The sequence below is a fragment of the Schistocerca nitens genome, chromosome 10 (assembly GCF_023898315.1).
Source record: "Schistocerca nitens isolate TAMUIC-IGC-003100 chromosome 10, iqSchNite1.1, whole genome shotgun sequence".
Lineage (NCBI taxonomy): Eukaryota > Metazoa > Arthropoda > Insecta > Orthoptera > Acrididae > Schistocerca > Schistocerca nitens.
Genome location: NC_064623.1, coordinates 187,826,784 through 187,845,924, shown reverse-complemented (window position 1 = coordinate 187,845,924; position 19,141 = coordinate 187,826,784). Strand labels below are relative to the sequence as shown.

The 19,141-nt window shown below is 41.5% G+C and overlaps 1 protein-coding gene across 2 annotated transcripts in view; it reads left to right on the top strand.

The window, feature by feature from the left end:
* The first annotated feature begins 8,925 nt into the window (after positions 1-8,925).
* The window catches only part of LOC126210194 (uncharacterized), a 29,577-nt gene continuing 19,361 nt past the window's right edge, over positions 8,926-19,141 (top strand). Inside the window, exon 1 of one of the 2 annotated variants that reach the window (XM_049939371.1) lies at positions 8,926-9,344. In XM_049939371.1, coding sequence (XP_049795328.1) covers positions 9,084-9,344 — 261 coding nt within the window. In that variant the 5' untranslated portion in view covers positions 8,926-9,083. The remainder of the gene's footprint in view (positions 9,345-19,141) is intronic. The other variant, XM_049939372.1, reaches the window with a different exon arrangement.

Here is a 19,141-nt window from a genome sequence, read left to right as displayed (position 1 = left end):
AAATAAGGATCCAATCTGGAAGGACATTAAGGAGAAGTGGAGGAGAAAGGAAAGCGTAGCGATCAGACAGTATTATTTAGTTCGCAATGATATTCTTTTCAAACGAAAATCGGTCGACAACTCTGTTTGGTTAGTTTGTATTCCTGATGAGTGGGTCAATAAATTGATTTGGTACACACATTTCAGTTATGCGCATTTTGGTCCCAGAAAATGCTTTCATAAATTACGAGAAAATTGTTACTTCAGTAATATGGAAAAACGTATTCGATCTGTTCTTGCCCAATGCAAATTATGTCAAAAGGCTAAGCCGCCAAATATTTCTCACAGAGCACCGTTGTTTCCTATCATTCCAGCGAAATTAAAGGAGATGGCTGCAGTTGATTTGTTCGGTCCAGTGGTTCGATCTACTAATGGTTTTGCGTACATTTTTGTAGCAGTGGAATTGACATCAAAATATGTGTGTTTTACACCGTTACGCAAAGCAACAGCTCGTTCAGTATCTAATGCTTTCATCAAACATTTTCTTAAAGAAGTGGGTCATGTTGATAAAGTTATATCAGATAATGGATCACAGTTTCGCTCTAAAATTTGGCTTCGTACTCTACGGCGTCGTAAAATTAAACCAATCTTCATTTCACTTTTTCACCCTCAATCTAACGCTTCAGAAAGATGGATGAAGGAAATCAATAAATTGTGCCGTCTTTATTGTCATCAGAATCACAGAACTTGGGATCACTATCTTCATATTTTTCAAAACATTCTGAATGAACTTCCTAATGACTCAACCTCTTTACCGCCTCTATTGATATTAAAAAATAAAGTACCAACAAATCGCATTTCTGAAATCGTTCCTTTTCCGCCTTCACGGAAACTGCGGCATTCTGAAGTTGTCAACCTGGCTCTACAAAATATTGCATCTGCGGCTGCTAGAAGAGAGAAATCAGCTAAACGTCCTGGTCGTTTAAAAAACTTTGTCAGTTGGTCAGAAGGTATTAATTAAGTCTCATCGTTTGTCTCACAAAGGAAAAGGCTTATGTCGCAAATTTTTTCTGCTTTATAACGGTCCATATAGAATTCGCAAAATTATACATGATAACACTGTTGAAGTAGAAACTCTTAAATCTCGACGCTCTAAGGGAATACATCACATATCTAACGTTAAAATTTTTGTGGAATGACATACTTTAGAGAAACTAACAGCTACATGTAAACATGCAGAGAATACAAGGATACCGCGCCGTGTTCCGGCGACGGCACATACTCAAAGCAACAGTCAAGTCGGCGCGCCGCACAAGGCAGTCGTTGACCGCAAACAATCGCTTCCTACGTCACGCGCATACAGCTGATCGAGCGCTCAGTGCGAATGCACTGACAGACGTAAACAAATACACAGTCTAATTTCTCCGACTAAATTCAGTATAAAGCTATAGTGACTTGATAAATTATGTTATTAACGTTCAGTATTTTTCAGGATACGGTTGTATAAAATATTTAAGACCTTCAGGTAAATTCTATGTGTGTCCGACGTTAAGAGGACTTGCTATGGAGAAAATTTCAGGAAGAATGTAATTTTTTTTTTTAAAAAAAAAAGGAAGTAAAAAACCAAAAAGGTAACGATTAATTGAGTTTATTTTTCAGGTAACATATTTCCACTTAGGTACGTACTTTAGACGTAATTTGCTGCTCGCGATTACGTGATTCATACTTTGTGCTAAATTTCATGTTCTATGAATTTACTAGTGAAGCGACGTGCTTGCGCACATTAACTGATTTTGACAATGATTGACTAATGAACAGGGTTGTTATTTGTATATAGTATGCATTGCTTGGCTGCACTGCTTTTTCACTGATGTCATATTTTTTAATTATGTGCCTGCTGTGCTTATTTATTTAAATTGTAATTGTCACCTGATTAATTGTGCTGATATGGTTATGTATGTAGGTTACACTTTGTGATTTCTCTGCTTGCGCCTTCATGTTTACTTATTAAGATTACATATAAACATTTATTGGCTTATGCTGATATGATGCTAATGACTTGTTTATTACGTAAGATATATGTTTGCTGCTTTTTGTATGGATTGCATATTTACACATTTCTGTTTTGTTGTCATAACTACTCTCCAATTTAGAATATAGCAATGATGATGTACAGTGTACGAACATAGAGTTTAGGTTACACTGTGGTATTAATTATAGATTGTTCGCTTGGCAGAGCCTCGTTGTAAGAATTGTGCTGCATCCACTTGTTGACATTCTGTTCTCTACTGGTATATTTACTCGCTATTGCATGTTTTGCTTATGCTCAGTGCCTTATATTTTTAAGATAAGAAAATGAACTGCTATAATTCGACGAACGACATTAGTACAAGAAAGTCATAGAAGTCACATGAGCTGAGGTTTTATGGAAGCTGTATAAATTTATGCTAATAGGAAGGAACCTAACGACATGACATACCAAAACTAGGTTTAGACCATTGACAGTTATTACACTGCATTTTTCGTGAGCAATTAAAATAGGAAGTGACACTTGACACAAAAAATACTCCACATGTTTGCTTCTGCTATGATTCTTGAAGTGGTGTACACACTGTGTAATATTATGATCATTCACACTCCGTAATCGTACTTAATTACTGAGAGTTATTCGAACTAAGTCTGTTAGAGCTCATGTATGCATTTCTTTTATTTAATGATGGACAAGGAACCAAAATGTATCTTATAATTTATAATGAGTAGCAGATTTGGATCGGATGGATTACACGAGAGGTTGTGTGTTGACATTGTGTCTTCGGATTGTATGAGATGATGAATTGAAGTTTGCACTAGAATTTTGTCTGTACTTGTTCGAGGAGACTGACTAGAGGAAAGAGTTGTTATGGAAGTAAAATGATATTGGTGCTGAGGTTTATATATATCGACGTAGTGAAGAGGTATTATTGAAGTATTAAGATTAAGTGATGATTATTGGAGTTTTCGTGGACAAGAGGTAAGGTAAATGATATTGATGACAAGGTTTATATGTATCGACGTATTGAAGAGGTATTAGTGAAGTATTGAGATTATGCTGATGATTATTGTTTTGGTGGATAAGAGGTAAAGTAAGTGAGGAGCATATTTTTTTTGTTGGTCCATATGGAACAAGGAGGATGAAGATGGCAGACTAGAACACTCAAGTAGAAGGAAGATTGTCTACACACACACTTTGTCAAATCACAAAGCAGTATATACTTTTTTTTGAGAGAGGAAGCATTTGCATATCTTGGTACACTGACAGTTGTTCAGCAACCGTACATTTTGATCTGGCTTGGCAAACATTGGTCTAGACATGATGACTATGACGTTGACTTAACTATTATTGACTGTTATACATTGCTGCCACTACTACTTGGTACATATGATGAACATCAAATCTTGGACAGAGTTACATTTACACAGTTAATACTATTCAATTACACAGTAGTACTTAATGTGGATGAAAGATGAGTGAGTGTGTTTTGTGTGTTTTCCTTTCCTAATCCTACCCACCTATCTCCTAAATATTATTTTATTTGTTGGTAGTGGCTTGCACTGACACCCATAAATGTTATAGGTTTACTGGTATTTGTGTATTGTAATAGTTAATAGGACAATTATCTGATATCATTTGTGTGTTTGTTATGATTTGTATGTTTAGTGTAAAAGCATTGTATGTGTATTCAAACTATTGTTCATGCCTGAACTGTCTGATTAGTGATGGTGCTGCACTTTTCAACATGATGTGTGACATTTAGTCATGTTTAATTTCTGCTGATGAACTGTGTGATCAGTGATTGTAAAAATTATGGACTGTTACTTGTACCTTTTCTACATGATTGGTGCCACTAGGACATGTTTAATTTCTGCTTATAAACTCTGATGAACAGTGTGATCAGTGATACTGAATTTTATGGAACTGCTTCTGCTGAGAAATGTGACTTGTTGCTGTGTGTACCTGCTCAACATTACTGGGTGCCACTGATGGACTGCTTCTACTGAAATGGTGTTACTTGTTGGTGTCTGCACCTGCTCAACATTGCTGGGTGCCACTGATGGACTGCTTCTACTGAAAAGATGTCACCTGTTGCTGTGTGCATCTGCTCAACATTGCTGGTGCCACTAATGGAACTGCTTATACTGAAATGGTGTTACTTGTTGGTGTCTGCACCTGCTCAACATTGCTGGGTGCCACTGATGGACTGCTTCTACTGAAAAGATGTCACCTGTTGCTGTGTGCACCTGCTCAACATTGCTGGTGCCACTAATGGAACTGCTTATACTGAAATGGTGTTACTTGTTGGTGTCTGCACCTGCTCAACATTGCTGGGTGCCACTGATGGACTGCTTCTACTGAAAAGATGTCACCTGTTGCTGTGTGCATCTGCTCAACATTGCTGGTGCCACTAATGGAACTGCTTATACTGAAATGGTGTTACTTGTTGGTGTCTGCACCTGCTCAACATTGCTGGGTGCCACTGATGGACTGCTTCTACTGAAAAGATGTCACCTGTTGCTGTGTGCATCTGCTCAACATTGCTGGTGCCACTAATGGAACTGCTTATACTGAAATGGTGTTACTTGTTGGTGTCTGCACCTGCTCAACATTGCTGGGTGCCACTGATGGACTGCTTCTACTGAAAAGATGTCACCTGTTGCTATGTGCACCTGCTCAACATTGCTGGTGCCACTAATGGAACTGCTTATACTGAAATGGTGTTACTTGTTGGTGTCTGCACCTATTCAACATTACTGGGTGCCACTGATGGACTGTTTCTATTGAAAAAATGTTACTTGTTGGTTTTTGCACCTGTTGACCATTGCTGGGTGCTACTGCTGGGACTGTCAACTACTTGTTTCTTGGGCTATGGAAAGCGTTTATGTGAATATTTGTATAAACTGATTTTTTGTGTATTACTGTTTGTGAAAAGTTATGAGACTCTTACCTGCACATATTCGTCATTGCTGACGCTATTGATTGAACTGTTTAACCACATAATACTTGTGTAAACTATTATGTAAAGTCACATGTATGAAAGAATTTGTATTGCTTACTGTATTCTATATATTAGGTTATTGAAAGGTCAGTGCAAAGCCAAAATTTTATCTAGTTGTGTGATATTTACGCATTACTATTATCTTTTATTTTTGTCTGTATTTTTTTGACGAATTTGGTGGTATTTTCACCACCAATGCTGGCAAAAATACCATCAAATTCTAGCCGTGGAGGAAGGGCATATGAAAGGTGGCTACACTGAGCCACAGCGCCAGAGATCGCTAGAGAGCATTGTTCCGCCGCCTCCACTGGCGGTGATTATTGAGAACTCGTAGTGGGCAGTGCTTTGGGAGAACTCGTGGTAGTCAGTGCTGAGATGTCGTAGTGAGGAGTGTTTGTTGAGATGAGCTAGTAGGCAGTGCTTGCTGAGATGTGATACTGAAAAGTTCTTGTTGAGATGTGATAGTAGCGAGTCGGTGTGGAGAGATTGTAATGTCTAGAGTGCTTTTCATCAATATAAATTAAGGTAACAAACTACTTTTCTTTTCTTTCTCATTATTTCAAGTCCTGAATAATGCGTCATTACAGGTTCAGTCAACAAAGCATCTGGCTTGTGTTCTTGTATTAGAGTGTAATTCTGGTTTTCTTGAGTAATTATGGTATTTCTATTTTCTTTAATTAATTCAGTATAAATGATATTTAAAATTTCTTGTGTTGTTGAAGAAGAACCGTGCCACATGCGTACGTTGAGTCATACTTCCACACACAGAACAGTTACACTTGTGCTTTGGTTTCGTAGGTTTTATAGTTGCTGGGGACTTAATTAATTAATTGTGTTAATGAAAATTTCCATTTCATTCTTTGTTATTGTTCTATGCAGTCAGATAGCGTAATAATACTAGTCAGGGCCAACCGTTACGAGACTTCGTAATCGGACAAACAGCTACTAAAAACAAAAAAATTAAAATTATTTTCATTATATATTAATTGAGCCCCCATGCACTGTGTAGAATCAATGTTAACATCTTCGGTTCTCGACTGACGGGTTATTCCATGTTTCTTAAAGTAGCAGTAAAAGCACTCTTTCTCATGAATTCACTGGTACGTAACAAACTAGAAGGCTAATGCAAAGCAAGTAATGAAAGTGTGGTGAATCGAAATGGGGAGGCAGAATTTTATTGCACAAATTGACTAAAAGTAAGGATCTACATCTACGTACATACTCCGCAATTCACCATACGGTGCGTGGCGGAGGGTACCCAAACAGAACGAGGGAAAAATGACTGCCTATATGCCTCTGTACGAGCCCTAATCTCTCTTATCTTATCTTTGTGGTCTTTACGCGAAATGTAAGTTGGTGGGAGTAAAATTGTACTGCAGTCAACGTCAAATGCTGGTTCTCTACACTTCCTCAGTAGCGATTCACGAAAAGAACGCCTCCTTTCCTCCAGAGACTCCCACCCGAGTTCCTGAAGCATTTCCGTAATACTCGCGTGATGATCAAACCTACGACTAACAAATCTAGCAGCCCGCCTCTGAATTGCTTCTATGTCCTCCCTCAATCTGACCTGATAGGGACCGCAAAGGCTCCAGCAGTACTCCAGAATAGGTCGTATTAGTGTTTTGTAAGCGGTCTCCTTTACAGATGAACCACATCTTCCTAAAATTCTACCAATGAACCGAAGACGACTATCCGCCTTCCCCACAACTGCCATTACATGCTTGTCCCACTTCATATCGCTCTGCGATGTTACGCCCAAATATTTAATCGACGTGACTGTGTCAAGCGCTACACTGCTAATGGAGTATTCAAACATTACGGGATTATTTTTCCTATTCATCTGCATTAATTTACATTTATCTATATTTAGAGTTAGCTGCCATTCTTTACACCAATCACAAATCCTGTCCAAGTCATCTTGTATCCTCCTGCAGTCACTCAACGACGACACCTTCCCGTACACCAGAGCATCATCAGCAAACAGCCGCACATTGCTATCCATCCTATCCAAAAGATCATTTATGTAGATAGAAAACAACAGCGGACCTACCACACTTCCCCGGGGCACTCCAGATGATACCCTCACCTCCGATGAACACCTACCATCGAGGACAGCGTACTGGATTCTATTACTTAAGAAGTCTTCGAGCCACTCACATACTTAGGAACCAATCCCATATGCTCGTACCTTAGGAGTCTGCAGTGGGGCAGCGAGTCAAACGCTTTCCGGAAGTCAAGGAATATGGCATCCGTCTGATACCCTTCATCCATGGTTCGCAAGATTTTATGTGAAAAAAGGGTGAGTTGCGTTTCGCACGAGCGATGCCTTCTAAAGCCGTGAGGATGCATGGACAGCAACTTCTCTGTCTCAAGGAAATTCAATATATTCGAATTGAGAATATGTTCGAGAATCCTGCAACAAACCGATGTTAAGGATATTGGTCTGTAATTTTGAGGATCCGTCCTTCTACCCTTCTTATATACAGGCGTCACCTGCGCTTTTTTCCAGTCGCTCGGGACTTTACATTGGGCAAGAGATTCGCGATAAATGCAAGCTAAGTAAGGAGCCAGTGCAGTAGAATACTCCTTGTAAAACCGAATTGGAATCCCATCGGGACCTGGCGATTTATTTATTTTTCAACCCATTCAGCTGCTTCACAACCCCAGGGATGTCTATCACTATGTCCTCCATACTGGAATCTGTACGAGACGCAAACGGCGGTATGTTTGCACGATCCTCCTGCGTGAAAGATTTCTCAAATGCTAAATTTAAACTTTCAGCTTTCGTTTTGCTGTCTTCCGTTGCCACGCCAGACTGATCAGTGAGTGACTGGATGGAAGCCTTGGACCCGCTTACCGATCTTACGTAAGACCAGAATTTCCTTGGGTTTTCAGCAACATCTTTTGCTAAGGTATGACGGTGGTAGTGGTTGTATGCTTCGCGCATCGCTCTTTTTACAGCAGCACGAATCTCTACTGACTTTTGCCTGTCCTCATTCTGCCGATCTTTCTTGTACCGCGAGTGGAACTGTCTTTGCTTCCTGAGCATTCTCCGAATTGCTCTGTTAAACCACGGTGGGTCTTTTCCGTCCGTAACCCACTTTTTCGGCACATACTTCTCCAATCAATCAGTTTAGAAATGGAGGGAAATGTGGACTCTGAAAGGTGTAGACTATAGAGGGAGACCAAAGCCTGAACAGAGTGCAGGTTCAAATGGACTTTATGTTATAATAGTTACGCCAGGACGAAGGGGCGTGCACAAAACAGGCCAATGTGTACAGCTGCAGCTTCAGACTGAAGGCTACAGCAATAGATGCTGAAGTGTTTTCTTCCTTTCACGAAACGATTCCGAGGACTGTTGTGCAACAGCGAGGGTGCAGTATATGAATCTGCCCTTGACGTCCGCCGCGGTGTCCCAGTTTAGTTAGCTGATGAGGGGGAACGGCTAGTGGGATCTGAAAGAGAAGGGAGGGAGTGGGAGGGTGACAAAGGGGCGGGGGCGGTACGGTGCGCGGCGGCAACGTCAAACCTAATCAACGCAGATTCCTGCGGCCTTGTCGGGGCGGCGCGCGGTGCATGCAATTCGCAGCGCCGCGCGTGTCGGCGACCACTTCCCTCTCAGCGGCGGGTTCTGAGTGGGCGCTTCCCTCTCGTCGCGCCCCCCCTGCCCTCCCCCCACCCTCCAGCCGCTCGCTGGCTGACACGTGACGACGGGGTCCGTCCGCGGCGTCAATTGGCTGCCGCACCTGCTGGACACACTCTGGCGGCGGGCGCGCGAACTAGCGCACTGCCCTGACTCTGGCCGGCGCGCGTGGACCCATTAGACCCCATCAGGAGTCCATCCTGCCCGCTCGCTCCTCCTTACCAATCCTCCCCCCCCCCTCCCTCCTCCGACCCCCCACCACACTGGCGACAAGTGGTTCTCGTTACGGTCGCGACTAGAGGGGGCTGTTTGCTGCGCGCTAACCGGTCACTATAAAACGTCCAAACGGGGCCATCCAGTGCATTACTGCGTCCTCACGCCGCGACACCGGTGCACCAGTACCTCACTCGCTGCACAAGACAGGCAAGATGACGTCCTGTTGCTGGGTCCGCGACCTGCAGGCCGTATCGCTGATCCTGCTGCTGGTGGCTGCAGCGGCTTCGGCAATGGTCATCAAGGATGGGGACAGCGCCGAGGTCTCCACCGACGCCGATGTCGACGCGACCAGCACCGAAACTTCTCCCGAGGCGTCCTCCGAGCCCCCGACACCCACCGGCATCGAGCTGCTGAAGAAGATCGGCTGGGCATGTAGCCAAATAAAGCCTGTCTCTAACGTTTCCCTGGAAACGGTGAGTCCAATGCTGCAACTGGAGTGTGCTTTCTTAGCTAAATATGTATGTATCAACACTACCATTTATACATTCATTCATCAAACAGAACTTATCGCCAGTTGGTATTATTTGCTATCTTTCGAAAGCGTTTGATTGCGTTACTACGTTAGTCTATTAGAAAAACTCTAGTTTTATGGAACTGAAGGCTTTACACACATCAGGTTTGAATCACACTTCAAAAACAGTAGGCAAAAAGGGGGTGTTGAATAATACAGATAATGTCGGAAACAGACTGGAGAAAAAAAAAATAAATAAATAATCACGAAGGGTCTTCCACAGGGTTCAATTTTGGGTCCACTGCTGTTCTTTATACATGTGAATGAGCTTCCACTTAACATTCAACTAACAATAGTGGTACTTACGTCAGACGACACTAATGTTATAATAAAATCCATCAGAGAGAAAGCAACAGAAGAGCTGGTAAATGATATTTTCCAGAGAATTATTAAGTGGTTCTCTGAAAATGGACTCACTCTTAGTTTTGAAAAAAAAACACACTTCATTCAGTTCTGTAAAAGAACAATTGATGTAGCACAAGAGCAGGAGTCAGTAAATAGCGTAGAATGCTCCAAATTTCTGGGTGTACATATTGATGAAAACGTAACCTGGAGCTTCTAAGTCAAGTTGAACTACTTCTGCTCTTCGTATAATTAATAATTCTGGACCCAAACGTATCAACCTGCTGACATATTTTGCACATTTCCGCCCAGTAATGTCTTACGGAATAATTTTCTGGGGTAACACATCACGTAGAAAGAAAGTATTGACTGCACAGAAGCGAGCAGTAAGAATAATATGTGATGTTCACTCAAGGACTTCATACAGGTGTTCTTTAAGGAGCTCGGCGTTTTAACTGCTACGTCACAATACATATACTCGCTAATGAAACACATCCGTCACAATTTAAGGACAGTGATGTCTATACCTACAACAGTAGAGGGAAAAATGAACTTTATTACCCACTATTCTAACTGTGGCTCAGAAGGGAGTTCAATATGTAGGTACAAAAGTTTTTGATCATTTGCTCAATAACATAAAATGTCTAAAGAATAACGAAGCAAGTTTTAACTAATTTAAAATTATTCGTCCTGGAGAACTCATGTTCCATTCACAAATTTCAGCTTAAAATTTGATAGCCAGTAAAAAATAAAAATAAAGAAAAATTAGTGTGGTTGTACGAGTAGAGCTAAAAAAATTGTGTGCTCATTAATGTTAACACATGTCATGTGTGCGTATCCTATAAACTGACTCGTTCCACAACGTTTCGATTAGAGGATCGCTCAAATGATCCATGGAACATGTAACATACTAACTAATTAATCTAGAGTGGTGTAGTTCTCAGTTGGCCTAGCATACTAAGAGGCTTGTGCATATGGTTGAAAACCAATCTTTGTGTTGGTGGCAGCTCAATATTTTTGCAGTGTACTGTTTCAGGCTTTCTCAGCGTAGTAAAAATTGTTGAGATCATCGTGCTTACATAGAGGGTGGCACTTCTGGAAATATTTTTGCTTACCACCTTCGCACACTTGTAATGTTGACTGCTGTTGCGCCGGCCGAAGTGGCCGTGCGGTTAAAGGCACTGCAGTCTGGAACCGCAAGACCGCTACGGTCGCAGGTTCGAATCCTGCCTCGGGCATTGATGTTTGTGATGTCCTTAGGTTAGTTAGATTTAACTAGTTCTAAGTTCTAGGGGACTAATGACCTCAGCAGTTGAGTCCCATAGTGCTCAGAGCCATTTGAACCATTTTTGACTGCTGTTGCGAGAGCTCAGTGAGTCCCAAAGGAACCGGTGATGAGGCCACAGCAATCAACTTCACTGTAAAATAACTTTCGTCTAATACAACAATGCGTTTAAAAACTGTCATCATCACGTACCTAGCACTTAATGTCACTTCATTAAAGCGCACTCGTGCGATCAAAATATGAAACATTCATTAAATCAAGGTTCCTTGTTTTAAATGAATGCATGTTTTATATTTTGACCACACTAGTGAATTTAATTATGTGATATCAGTGCTGGATACCTGATGACAGTTGTGACTGTTGCAACGTGTTGGTTTTATTTTATTTTCAAACATCACGTTTCCTGAGGCTATGTGAACCACGCCAACTTGCTCATGAACAAGTAATTCTCCGGGTCACAGTAAACTTTGAGAAAGAGTTAAATATTTCAGAGACAGAAAATGTTTACAGTGCGTTGCAATTAAACTTCGATCTGTTAGCCGTTACGTGACTAGCTAATGTTGCCCACTACCCTGCCCGCTAAATCATTAACACTGCATTCTATATCTTTGACAATGAAATTTTTACCTTCTGCTAATAGTGCTTTCTGCTTATACAACTTTTGTTGTTAATCATCTGCCTTTTTTAGAGGCAGAACGTTGATAAATAATAATAAAACCGACAGAAGCAGAACATAAAGCTATTCCATTCAGATTGCTCTTTCTTTTTTGAATTAACCATTGTACGGCTTTCCTCATATTCCACAGTGTTGCAGCTTAAGGAAAAAGTGTATCACAGTCAAACGCTTTTGTTAAACCAAACAAAATACCTACTGTCCTTGACACCTTTGGCTCTGCAAGTACTTTGCAGTCAAAAGAAGAACCTGAACGTTTTGTTGACGTTCTTGTCCTAAAGCCAAACTGCATATCTAACAAACTGTGTTTGGTAACATGTGCTACTACACTTTTACAAACTGCCCCCATAAAAATTTTCGATTCACTAGCAGCAAGGAACTGTTCAGTAATTGTCTACATTGTCTCTTTTTATAAAGTGATTTTTACCAAGAATATTTTAACATCTGAATTCTGACTGCACATGAAAGACACATTGTTTTGGCTACTGAGTAAATAATGTATGGTGCACTTGCCTTCAATAGTCTACTTGATCTATTATTATTACTATTATAGTTGCAAAAGCGCAAATATCTGATATATTAAAGTTCATTTATTATTTTTTAAATGCATATTCCACCAAATTTGTCCCATATATGCATCTTCTGAAGCCATCCTCTCCTGGCGCGTAAATAGAGGGTTGTTGAATAATTACCGTAATAATACAACAATCACAAATATATTTCTTTCTGTGCACACATGACGTAGAACTGATTACGTCAATCAGCAGCACACAGGTGCTAGATCTATTACGTTAACACTGTACATTGTGAAAGTTAATTGTTTAAAATAATAATCATCTTTAATTTCTTGCTGTAGTAATTAATGTTGCTCATTGTCCTGAAAATATACGCGATACGATTTCGTCGAGAGGATGCCTTGATCTTGAAAGTGTTTACGAACAATATACTAACCTTCCTCTTGGGCTCAGTATTTTGGCGTAATTCAGCCGTCTACAAAAAGGCCTTCTGTCGTGTTCTCAGAATACTGCAATCAGGTATAAATTGAAACATAGTTGAAATCACCATCGTATACATTTCCTCACTCTCGAATAAGCACAGAACAATTTTTCACATTTCTTCAAACACCGACAATATATTTCACATTGCATTGCAGATATGTCACATACAGTCTTACCTCACCACGTCCAGTCATCAACACAGTTATATTACGACTTCGCTCTTTCACTGCTCACTGCAAACTGCTGTTAGAAAAGAGCAACACTAATCAAAGCTACAGTTTTACTTCGATAGATCATAGGGTATCATTCGATATTTCTTCACAGGTGACGTGTAGAATAGTTTACATCGAATAAAGGCATGTTGTTAAGTTTGAATAATAAATTAGTTTTAGAAAAAAATTATTAACAATTTTATATAATGATAAGATCAAGATTCTCTGCTGACAACTGGTATGTGGAAACATATTAGCCAATATGATTATCAGTGTTCCACCTTCAAAACTCGAAAATACGTAGTCTTTCTGAAATAAAGGAAGATAAATAAACATAACATGAGAAATATGGGACCCCAAACTTCGAAATAAATCAATAAACTCAGTTCGGTGTTTGGGGCCCATATTTCTCATGTAATGTTTATTTATCTTCCTTTATTTTTGAAAGCCTATGTCTTCGTATTTTCGAATTTTGTAAGCAGAATTTTGCGGGATGCGGAATGTCTGTCTTCCGGGAGCTGCAACTTCAGGATTTCAGCGTCTCCGTGACGCTCCACCTGGCTCAAATAAATCTGTGACCAACCGAGTTGCCCTTCTTTGTGTCCGTTTAATACCCCCTCTCAGTCATCTTTGGTATGGGTCTCACACACTTGAGCAATTTTCTGCCAGGCGACGCACAAGTGTTTTGTATCCAGTCTCTTTTCCAGATTGATTCCCACATCGAAGCTTCCTAGCAATGAATCGTAGTCTGCTGACTGCGGACCTACCTCATCATTCCACTTAACACACCGACAAATTGTTACGTCCAGCTATTTGTATGAGTTCCATAAATCCACCTGTGACTGACCGGTATTGTAGCCACAGAGTATTACATTTTTTTCGTTTTGTGAAGTGCAAAAATTTAGACTGCTGAACATTCAAAACAAATTACCAATCTTTGCACAAATTTGAAGTGTTATCAAGACCTGACTGAATATATGTCCAGCACCTAATATTGCCTGACAGGACATAAATATGCGACATGAACAGTAAGATTTCAAACACACTTCCCCTGCTATCACAATTCCTGTAAGAAAAGATCAACATCTACGAAAGAAAAGTGGATGCATAATATCCTGGACGTAGTTAGGAGGGGATGGAACTTTAATATTGGCAACTATTTATATACAGATCGTACAAAATAGACACGTGTTTCAAAGTTTTACTGACCTTCAAAGTAGTCACCGTGTATAACCCGTTGCCAGCGATGTGGAAGTCGTAGGATACTCTTAGCAGTGCCAGTTGTGTTCACAGTTCGAGCGGCGCGGTCTATTGCCCGACGAATTTAAAGCAGTTCTGAAGCGAATGCCGTGAAGTGTTTCCTTCAGTTTAGAAATCGAGATGATCTTACGAGGGCTTAAATCAGGGGAGTGCAGTAGGTGGTGTAGCACTTAGCAGCTCCATCAGTCAAACAAATCAGTAACAGCTTACACTGTACGTGCTTGAGCATTGTCCTGCAAAATGATGTTCAGGTCCTGCAGAAAGTGTCATCATGTCTGTCTCTATGCTGTTCATTTTTGGAATACAACCTACGACCAACTTAGAGACAGAAGTGATGACACTTTCTGCAGGACCTGACCATCATTTTGCAGGACAGTGCTCAAGCACGTTACTGATTTGTTTGACTGATGGGGCTGCTAAGTGCTACACCACCTACTGCACTCCCCTGACTTAAGCCCTCGTGAGTTCAACTCGATTTCTAAACTGAAGGAAACACTTCGCGGCATTCGTTTCAGAACTGCTACAAATTCGTCGGGCAATAGACCCCGCCGCTCGAACTGTCAACACAACTGGCACTGCTAAGAGTATCCTACGAGTTCCAGAACGCTGGCAACGGGTTATACACAATGCTGGTGACCACTTTGAAGGTCAGTAAAACTCTGAAACACGTATCTGTTTTGCACGAGCTGTAAGTAAATAGTTGCCACTATTAAAGTTTCAACCCTCGTATGAACACTCTAAAATAAAAGAAAAAAGCACCACGAAGACATTATTCGAATGGAATGGTAACAGATAGATGTTATACAGATATACAAAACAAATGATTAGAATTTCAGAAAAATTCGATGATTTTATTCAAGAGGTAGAGCTCCACAAACTGAGGAAGTCAATAACACGTTGATTCACATCTGGCCCTTATGCAAACAGTTATTTGGGTTGGCGCTGATGGACAGAGTGGTTGGATGTCTAATTCTGACCAGCTGGTCAGTTATATCGTTAAAATCACGAGCTGTTTGGCGAGCCCTGCCCTAATCTGCCTCCAATCTTTCTCAATTGTGGAGAGATCCTGCGACCTTGCTCGCCAAGATATGGTTTGGCAAGAACGGAGACAACCAGTAGAAACTCTCACCGCGAGAAGGTGGGAATTGTCTTGTTTAAATGTAAGCCGAGGATAGCTTGCCATGAAGGTAAGCGAAACGGGCCGTAGAATATCGTCGACGGACCACTGGACTGCCACCCCCCCCCCCCCTCCTGCCCCTCCGTTGTCGGGCTGTACGGCGGTCAACAGTGAAGCTGGTATCCCGCCGCTGCCTGGGGCATCTCCAGGCGTCCGTTCGGCCTGGAATCTCTGGAGTAGTATTGCTGTCAGTGATCAGTACGGCTTCGAATTGAGCCCTGAAGTGTCTGCCTTCGGTACGTTTACCACTGATAAAGCCAAACTGATCGTCATCTCAAGACTGGATTGGAGGTTCACTCGCGGTCTAGGAGTAGCGTCTTTGATCAGTAATCAAAACGTCTTGGATTCCAATCTTTCCACTGCATGTATTTTGGGTAATCAGCAGCAATGACACCGAAGATTCACGGCATAAGAGGTCACTCTCGTTCTGCCAATGGCCTTGTCAAAAGAGGGCCGACGAACTGACATTGCCCTCGGCGTGGGAAACAGCCCCTAAAAGTCCGAAGTACCAGCTATGATGCATGAGAATGCAGAAGGAAATATGTTTTGAAGAATTGAAAAGAATGTCATTATGATCTCTCCACAGCACAAAAGATTCCGAACTAGTCCCCCATTCGGATCTTTGGGAAGGTGACCACGAGAAAAATATTGAAAAACGAACGAAAGGATAGCGTTCTACGAATCGGGACGTGAAACGTCGAAGGTATGAACGAGTTAAGGAATCTATAAAATCTGAAAAGGGAAATTCTAGAGCGCAGTTTAGATATAGTGGGGGGGGGGGGGGGGGCATGAAGTGAAATGGAAAGAAGATAAGGATTTCTGGTAAAATGAGTAGAGGATAATATCAACAGCAGCAGAAAACGGCACAACGGGAGTAGGATTCATTATGGACAGGGAGGTAGGGCAGACACTGAACAGTTGAATGATAGGGTTGCTCTCATTAGAATCTACAGCAAACTAACATCGACAACGATAGTTGAGGTATACATGTCGACGTCGCAGGCAGAAGATGAAGAGACAGAGAAAGTATATGAGGATACTGAACGGGTAATTCAATACGTAAAGGGAGCTGAAAATCTAATAGTCATGGGGGATTGGAATGCGATTGTAGGGGAAGGAGCAGAAGAAAGGTTTGCGGCAGAATATGGGCTTGGTAGTAGAAATCAGAGAGGAATAAGACTAACTGAATTTTGCAGTAAAATTCAGCCAGTAATACCGAATACTCTGTTGAAGCATCGTGAGAGGAGGAGATATACTTGGAAAAAGCTGGGAGATACGGTCAGATTTCAGTTAGATTGCATCATGGTCAGGCAGGAATGTAAGGCGTGACCAGAAGCAGATACAGATTCTGGTCATAATTCAGTAGTGATGAAAACTAGGATGAACTTTAAGAGACTAGTCAGGAAGAATTAATGCGCAAAGATATGAGATACGGATATTCTAAGGAATGAAGAGGGACGCTTGAAGTTCTCTGAGGCTATAAAAATGGTTCAAATGGCTCTGGGCACTATGGGACTTAACATATGAGGTCATCAGTCCTCTAGAACTTAGAACTACTTAAACCTAACTAACCTAAGGACATCACACACATCCATGTCCGAGACAGGATTCGAACCTGCGACCGTAGCGGTCGCGCGGTTCCAGACTGTAGCGCCTAGAACCGCTCGGCCACTCCGGCCGTCTGAGGCTATAGATACGTCGATACAGCGCAACAGGCAGTTCAGTTGAAGAGGAATGAACGTCTCTAAAAAGAGCAGTCATAGAAGATGGAAAGAAAAACAAGGATGAAATTGCGAGGAAAACATGGGTAACGAACTACGTCAGTTGATCGACGAAGGAAGGAAGTATAAAAATGATGAGGCAAATTAAGGTATACAGAAATATAAGTCATTAGGAATGAAATAAATAGGAAGTGCAGGGAAGATGGGGTGAAATGGCTGCATGGAAACTGCGAAGAAATTGAAAAAGTAATGATTGTGAGAAGGACCGACTCAGCCTATAGAAAAGTCAAACAATCTTCCGTGAAAATAAAACCAACGGTGGTAACATTAAGAGTGCAATGGGAATTCCATTATTAAATGCAGAGAAGTGAGCAGACAGGTAAAAAGAGTACTTCGAAGGCGTCTATGAGAGAACTTGTCTGATGACGTGGTAGAAGTAGAAACAGGTGAGAGGTATGGGATTCAGTATTAGACGCAGAATTTAAAAGAGCTTTGAAAGAAAAACGGGAGTTGACAGGAAGAGGTAGCGGATGTAGTATTAGAATCCGAATTGAAAAGAGCTTTGAATAACATAATAACAAATAAGGCAGAAGGGGTAGGTAACATTCCATAGGAATTTCTAAAATCACTGGGGCAAATGACTATTGACGTTGATATGTAGAATGGTCGTGACCTCCGATATATCATCAGACTTTCAGAAACAACATCCACGCAATTCCGAAGATAGCAAGAGTCGACAAGTATGAGAATAACACCACAATCAGTTTGAAAGCTGATTTATGCAAGATGCTCACAATTAATATACAGAATAATGGAAAAGAAAATTTAGAATCTGGTGGATGCCGATCACTTTGGTTTTAGAAAAGGAAAAGGCTCCAGAGTGGCAGTTCTCACATAGCGGTTGATAATGAAAGCAAGACTGAAGAGAAAGCTAGACACTTTCATAGGATATATCGGCCTGGAAAATGCTTTCGACAATGTAAATTGGTATATGATGTTTGAAATTCTGAGAAAAACAGGGGTGTTCCAGACGGAAAGACAGGCGAAGACAATATGCACAATAATCAAGAGGGAAGAACAAGATTGGATGAGCAAGAACGAAGTGTTCGGATTAAAAAGGGTGTAAGAGAAGGATGCAGTCATTCACCCCTGCTATTCAATCTATACATCGAAGAAGCAATGACTGAAATAAAAGAAAGCTTCAAGAGTGGAATTCAAGTGCAAGGTGAAAGGACAGCCGGCAGCGGTGGCCGAGCGGTTCTAGGCTCTTCAGTCGGGAACCACACGGCTGCTACGGTCGCAGGTTCGAATCCTGCCTCGGGCATGGATGTGTGTGATGTCATTAGGTTAGTTCCTCTGGGTAGTTCTAAGTTTAGGGGACTGATGACCTCAGCTGTCATAGTCCCATAGTGCTTAGAGCCATTTGAACCTTTTTGTGAAAGGATATCAAACACTCAGGATGACAATTATTGAACTATATGAAATAAAATCGTCATAACCTCTGAACGCTCTGCGTCAGGTCGTTTAAACCGCGCGGTTGGCCATGGGGCATGATGGGAATTAGTATGCGCATATGGTTTGGTTTAGCGACGAAGCCCACTTTCATTTGGATGGGATCGTCGGTAAGCAAAACTGGCGCATTTGGGGGCTGAGAATCCGCATTTCACGATCGAGAAGACCGAGAAGTCTCGTTACCCTCAACGTGTGACTGTGTGATGTGCAGCGTCCAGTCACGCAATAACTGGTGCGATATTCCTCAATGGCACGGTGACTACCGAACGCTACGTGAAGTTTTTGGAAGGTAATCTCATCCCCATTGTCCAAGTGACCCCCATTTAAAGTAGATGTGGTTCATACAAGACGGAACTCGACCCCATCGAAGCTGGAGAGTGTTTGATGTCCTGGAGGAGCACTCTGGAGACCGCATTCTATCTCTGGGGTCCCGTCGATTGGCTACCATATTCTCCGGATCTGAAGACACGCAACTCTTTGTTATCGAGCTATATTAAAGACAAGGTGTGCAGCAATAAT